Here is a 6,721-nt window from a genome sequence, read left to right as displayed (position 1 = left end):
TGGCCCACCTTCGGCCAACTTCGCCCACAGCTCCTCTCCTCTTGGCCTGAGCAGACAGCGGCTCCTTTGTGCAGTAAGGTGACATGCTCTGGGCCCCATCCACCCAGAGACCTGGGCAGTACTGTAGGCTCTCAGCTCTCTTCCACCTGTAGGACCCAGCTCGCTGACCCTATCTGTCCCTCATGCTTACATCGACATTTATGCTCTTAATTAATGTGCTTCCTTTTTTAATCAACTTTTTTATTCTCTGTGCAGGGTGAGAAGGAAGAAGATTAATGTGGTTAAGCTTTTTAAAAATGCATTCATAAGTGCTTTCTAAGATTTAAATCTCACATCCACACAGCTCACAAGTCAGCAAATAAAAGTGAGTTTATAGACCATGAAGCCGTTTTTAAACTTCTCTTTCTGAATATAAAGCGAAATGTTTAATTAATTCCACATACAGCATGCATCACATGGCCTTCATTCTGCATGAGAACAAATACATACATGAATGAAAACATTTAAAATGCCTTGATGTATGCCAGGCCCTATGCTAACTGCTTCACGCGAATTACCGTAATTACTCTTCCCTGCCGCCTTGGGAGAGGCACAGTCACCTCCCGCTTCACAGATAGGGACAGAGATTTGCCCAAGTTGCACAGCTACTGGCAGATGTAGGTCTGTGTGTGACACTCTCGTCCAGTTCCACAAACATGGTTGCAAATTTCCCGACATCTTGAGAAAGAAGTGACTTGCTAGTGCATGAATTCTTGAAAAAGCAGATTTTTATCCCGATCAGCTTGAAAGGCCTCCGGAACTGTTCTGACGGTGCCTGTGACAGAGAGGGGCACAGCGCAACATTTCAGGGTGTGGGTCTGACGGCTGCCAATGCCGTGAAGGAGATGAGGGTGCAGACATTAGCGAAGGCTTTTTCTCTAAACCCTCCCGGAGACGGGGTTCAGAGCAAAGGGGCAGGCTTCCCTTACACTGCGGGGCTGGCGGGGACCAGGCTAGAGCTGTTCCCAGCAGCCTTCCCCGCCCCCACCCCCATCCTGTCCCCCAGCGATGGCTGCAGCACTCTGTCCAAGCCCCGATGCCTAGAGGTGGCAGCGTGAGGAGGGTTTTCAGGATTCCTCTGACCCAGCCAAGCCTGGGGGCATCACCATGGGCACCATGAGGCAGAGGAGGGCATCCTATTGGTTAAGGCCAGCTGCTCAGGATGCGGTGATGCGCTCCATTCTTTATCTGGGGCTGACCCTCTGAGAAAGGGCCCTCCATGACTTTTTAAAACATAGTGATCGCCAGCTTATTGGCGCTGGCCTCTGTGCTAAGTCCCTCCAGGGTTCTGCTTCCTAGCTGCCCCTGGTCTGAGCCACAGACCGAACTTGAATAATAAAGAAAAGAGAAGAAAACAGTCAGACAGCTGCAGCTCCTCTTTGGCTCTCTGTCACTGCTGGGAAGTCATAATGGTCACCGGTCCGGTTCGGTCACGTTCCTCAGATAGTCACCCTATTTGCGGATAGCAGTGAGTCCTGGGCACGCTTCCTGCCTGTCTTTACAAATGAATATGCCAATTCGCCAACACTAAAACGCTCCTTTAAAAAGTACGCCCCATTCATACGCCCGGAGTGGCCCGGAGTGGACCGACCGGGCACCGTGGCGGGACCCTGCGTCTGCGCTCCGCGTCCTGGGAGGTCCGCATGCGCTCCGGGGCCGCGGGTGCGCGCCTTCTCCAAGCCTTACGGTAAGCGCGGCGCACAGAGCAACCACGTGGCGGCAGAACCGAGGCCGCGCGGGAATGCGCGGAATGCGCGGAGCGGCCCCGCGCTGCTCGCGAGCCAAGGCCCTGGTGCCCGCAGCGCGCGCTCTGGCCTCTCCTCTCTCCCCTGCCCCGCAGCACCCCAGCCCCGGCCCCGTCGCCCAGGACCGCAGGGGCAGGTCGAGCCCTGCATTAGCACGCGGGCGAGGCTTGGAAACCGAGCGCGGCCCATCCGGCCCCTCGGACCTCAGGCGCCCATAACTCCCAATGGGTCCAAACCCGTGTCCCGCCACCGGTCCCGGCGGTGCGAGGCCGAGGGGCGCAAGGGGAGGATTGCAGGGCGTTAGGTATGCAAGCACCCTCCTCGCACCTGAAAAAAAGTCCCTCCCCCGCCCCTCCTGGCAAGTTTCCAGGGCCCCAGAACTTGGAAGATCCCCATAATCAAGACCCCCCACCACTGCCGACCGTCCCTCCATCCATCCCCAGGGCGAAGGACAGAAAGTCGGGTGTTGCAAGGGCAGAACGAAGCCGACGAAGGCACCGGGATGCGGGGTCCTCCCTTTAGACAGTCTCCAAGCGACAAGTCCTACAGGCGAGGGAAGGCCTCAGTTTCTTCCCAGGGGGCACGGGAGCGCCGCGGGGTCAACGGGGGCCTTAGGGAGGGTCCTCCCGGAAGGTCCGGTTCCCTCCAGCGTGGCCCCGCGACTCCCCGCAGTACTGCTCGGAAGACGCCGGACGGACATGGCCTGCTGGGTCATTATCCCACACACACACACCCCACCCCGCCTCCCGCCCGATTTGCCTTAGTGTAGGTGGTCATCTTCTCAACCTGGGCGCCCGCTCCGCTGACACTTGGTCAGCGACAGGCCAGGAACATAGCCAAGAGGCCAGGAACCTGCCGGTGGGGTTGGGGTTTTGTGTTACTCAGGCATCAGGTGATGCGTTTTGAGAGACGGAGGTCAGGAGTTAGGACCTTTCACCCCCCAAAGTGCACCTTCTCCCTCGGAATCCCGGAGGCAGGGGAGCCAGCCCCCCAAGCCTGTTGGAGGGTGCTTTTTAACTCCCGCGCGCACCTCGCCGAAGGCCTTCAGAGCTGCGGAGGGGTGTCCAGCAGCCTGCCAGACAGACGACCGGGGCTCGGGGGACGGGGGTAGTCTGTGTGTGGCTGAAATTAATTGATCAGAGGCGGGAACGCACCTCCGCCAGGGGCGGTGGGAGGTGCGGCTGCCCCGGTGCCCAGCTTGTGACAGTCCTGGGTGGGCGCCAGGGTCAGAGGCCGCAGCTTTGGGGCGCGGGGGATCCGCACCGCCTAGGCCGGGCCGAGCTACCGCAGCATGTAGACCGCCATGCGCGCCCCGAAAGAGAGCAGTGTAGGGGAAAGGGAGCCCTAGCGTCCCCGGAACCCCGCGGCCCTCATTCGGAAGCGTTTTCCAGGACTTAAGGGCTTAACAACGGAAAACTCGCGGAGCTGGAGCCAAGTCCTTTCAAGTCGCCGCCAGGTATGCGGCTGCAGGTGACCCCACTTGGATGCGCCCGCCCGCCCCCCTCCTCTGTCCTCACTGGGGAAGGCGGGTGCGGGAGTCCACATCGGTGGAAGATCTCCATTGGGCCCTGCACCCTCTCCCCAGAGCCCCGCGCCGGGCGGCGCGCAGCCGCGGTGCATCCCAGGGTCGGCGCCGCGGCGCGCCGGTTCCTGAATGAACGCGCTCCCTTCCCCCGCCTGAATGAAGGTTCCCACAGCCAGGGACGGTGGCAAACGCGCCTGCCGCGGAATTCGCCCTCTCCGGGCCGGCGATCCGCCCTGGCCGTGTCACCCCAGTGGGGGCCCAGGGGCCGAGGACTGCGGGAAGGTGATGGAAGTTACTTTTGCATTTCCTTTCCAACCAATGTGGTTTCCCTCCCGATTGGGCCGCTGGCCCTTTGTCTCCAAATGGTCACCAAGAAATAAGCGCAGAGCACTTTAAATGAGCCCAGAATTCGCAGTTCCTGGTTCATGGTGGGTTTTTTAAAGGCAGTGCAAAATTAAAACTGCAACAGAAAAGTTTTTTAAAGTTGCTTTCCTCTTCGAAAAACAATTAAAATCAAGATGCGTCTTCTACTCTCCTAAAAGCTACAGCTCTCAAGGGCTCTCGGGGCCGTCGGCCCCCTCCGGGGCTCGGAGGAACGCAGATCTGGGCTCCCGGGTGGGGGCTGGGCGGCCGGCGCTCCCCGCCGGGCCCCACATTCCAGCGCCTCCCCCTGCGGGTTCCTGGACGGTTCTTCACGCTCACTGGCGGGGCTTGCACTTTTGCGCCCGTCCCTGAGCGGGGAAATCAACGAAGTTCCTCGTTGAGATCTGCCCGGTCCGCCTAGTAACAACGCCGCGCCCCCATTGGCTCATGCTAATTCCAGTTTCCTCTGCCTTTCTCCCGGGTTGGGGGAAAGCTCCCTCCTGGACCCGGAGCCCGTTTTACCGGAGTGGGCGAGCCTCTTTTTGCCCCGCTGCCCCCCACGGTGTCCGGCCCGCCTCGGCCGGTCAGGGACGCACGCAGGGCTTGAGCCCTCCGGGACAGAAGCCGCCGGGCGATAGCGCGCAGCCCCATAAATCATCTGGCGGCCGCCCGGTCGGGATTTTATGAATGAAAAAGCAGCCCAGCAGCCCTCGTGCGCCGGCTGATGCTGCGAGGCTCGGCGTGCCCGGGGCCAACGCGAGCGTGGGTGCCCGGGAAGGGGGACGCGGCGGTGGATGCTCCCTATTCGGGCCACCCACGGCTTCCAAGGCGTGAGCCGGGGGTCATGGACCCGGAATTTTAGTAACCCTAATTCCCGGCGGGGGAGGGGCCGCGGGAAGAATCAACCCTAAAAGTAGGGGTGTCTTGCCTTGGTGCTTGCGCCCTTGAAAAAGGGAGGGGGCTTTTTTGTCGGTTTTCTTTGAGCCTTTACTGCTAGGGGATACGATGGTTTGATGACACTAAACTGTATTCAGAGGAAAGTAAATGAGCAGTTTTCTTAATTTAAGGCAGGTAGAATAAAACCTAAAAAATATGTTAAGGTAGGGTAAAATGTCCTTTTTTTTTAAAAAAAAAAAAAAAAAAGCACTGACCGAATCTAATAATAAAACATTTCATGTATTCTTTTATGTCTCTTAAGTTTGCAAAAAATATTAGAGACCCTCTCGTATAACCACGAACATATACAGATTTTGTTTAAAACGATCAGATCAATACATCCATTTCCTTAATTTATAATTGTTCTCATTTTTATCATCCCCTGCCACCCCCGCCTCAGGCTCATAAATGCAGCCCAGGGCAGATTCTTAAGGTGAAAAGATGCCCACACCTCCAACAGAACCAATTAGGAAGCTTCCGGTGGTCTTGTCCCAAGCAGAGAGGCGACTGATATTTCCAGCGACTTAATTCACTTTTTAATTTAAAAATGAGACAGGACAGAGACCACTGTCCCGCTGCCTTCCATTCAGGGTGTTTTTCTAGCATTTAAATTGTCGGGAGGGGTGGGTTGGGGTTTGGGGACCCCTGCAAGGATGGGCTGGCCAAGGTAGGAAGACAGCCCGCAGATCCCCCGGGAGAGAAAGACAGGATGAAGGAAATGCCGGCCACCATCTTGGGCTGCTGCTGGAATTTTCAGGCATTTATTTTATTTTATTTTATTTTATTTGTTGAGCAAGCGCACGCTAGACCGAAATCTCTTAAACGTTTAGGGTTACCCCGCTGGGCGTTTGCAACGACCCCCCTGTGCGCCGGAACGAAGCCTCCGGCGGGGTTCTGGGCTCTGTCCCGCGTCTCTGAAGGTTAAATGGTTCCTAAAATTTACACGTGTTAATGAAAATGAAAGATGTAGACGCTGGGGTTCCTTGGCCGCCTCTCCGCCCGTGGGTGCCCTCGTGGCGTTCTCGGAAACGCGCCCATTCTCCCGGCTCGAATATAGGGTGTCGCCAAGTCCGGAGAGTCCCCCCCTCCATGCGGTCTCCCCCCAGCTGCGTGTGGCCTGCCCGCCCTCCTAGTTGTCCCCCTCTGCAGTCACCTCCACCCCACCCCCAAATACCGGGGGACCCACTCCAAGAGAAAGGCCCCCCCCGCACCCCTCTTCCACGGCGGGGAGAAAGGCCGCCTCGGGGCGATTTGCATTTCTATGAAAACCGGGCTCCGGGGGCCACTCCACCGCGGGGCTCTGCCCCTCGTCGCTCCCCGGCGCTCGGCGCCCGCGCCCCCTCCCCCTGAGCCCGCCCCCCCTCCTATTCTCCGCCCGGCTTTGATCTCCGCTGAACAGTAACGTCACACGGACTACAGGGGAGTTTTGTTGGAAGTTGCAAAGTCCTGGAGCCTCCAGAGGGCTGTCGGCGCTGTAGCAGCGAGCAGCAGCGTCCGCGCGCTCCAGAGAGGGGGCAGAAGAGCTCGAGGGAGCGCAGGGCGCAGCAGCCGAAGCCGAGCGCGGACCGAGTCCCGACCCGCCGTCTGCCCCAGGCCGCCCAGCAGAGCCCCAGCCATGGCACACCAGCTCCTGTGCTGCGAGGTGGAGACCATCCGCCGGGCGTACCCCGATGCCAACCTCCTCAACGACCGGGTGCTCCGGGCCATGCTCAAGGCGGAGGAGACCTGCGCGCCCTCGGTGTCCTACTTCAAGTGCGTGCAGAAGGAGATCCTGCCGTCCATGCGGAAGATCGTGGCCACCTGGATGCTGGAGGTGCGGGGCTTCCGGAGGCTCTCCGAAAGGCTTTTCCTGCAACTTGTTGCCCTAACTCACATTTCTTTGCCGCTCATCTCGCTCCCCTTTCCCCACCCTAACTTTGAAGTTTGCCGGGGTCGTTGCTAGGGGCCGTGATTTTAAAATATATAGATGTAGTGGGTATTTTTTTTGAACGAGGACGGGGTGGGGGCGTTAGAAATTCCCTTTCCTGAGGGGGGGGGCGGAGCGGTCGGGAAGGGGTCCCTTCGGGGAAAAGCAGTGCCAGACGTACCCCAATTAGCTCGAGGGTGCGGGCCG

The 6,721-nt window shown here is 58.6% G+C and overlaps 1 protein-coding gene and 1 long non-coding RNA gene across 3 annotated transcripts in view; one reads left to right on the top strand and one right to left on the bottom strand.

Moving 5' to 3' along the window:
* Positions 1–219: 219 nt before the first annotated feature.
* Positions 220–6,721, bottom strand: part of LOC112479183 — a 31,708-nt gene continuing 25,206 nt past the window's right edge. Inside the window, exon 2 of the long non-coding RNA XR_003046083.1 lies at positions 220–814. This is a non-coding gene — a long non-coding RNA (uncharacterized LOC112479183). The remainder of the gene's footprint in view (positions 815–6,721) is intronic.
* CCND1 (cyclin D1) overlaps positions 6,021–6,721 on the top strand; it is an 11,555-nt gene continuing 10,854 nt past the window's right edge. For both annotated transcript variants that reach the window (XR_001516807.2, XM_006910997.3), the window contains exon 1: positions 6,021–6,421. Coding sequence is in view for 1 of the 2 variants with exons in the window: in XM_006910997.3 (XP_006911059.1) it covers positions 6,224–6,421 (198 nt within the window). In the remaining variant the exon portion in view is untranslated. The remainder of the gene's footprint in view (positions 6,422–6,721) is intronic.

This window comes from Pteropus alecto, unplaced genomic scaffold, assembly GCF_000325575.1.
Source record: "Pteropus alecto unplaced genomic scaffold, ASM32557v1 scaffold43, whole genome shotgun sequence".
NCBI lineage: Eukaryota > Metazoa > Chordata > Mammalia > Chiroptera > Pteropodidae > Pteropus > Pteropus alecto.
The sequence above is the reverse complement of the archived record's forward strand: the minus strand, read 5'-3'. Positions and strand labels throughout refer to the sequence as shown.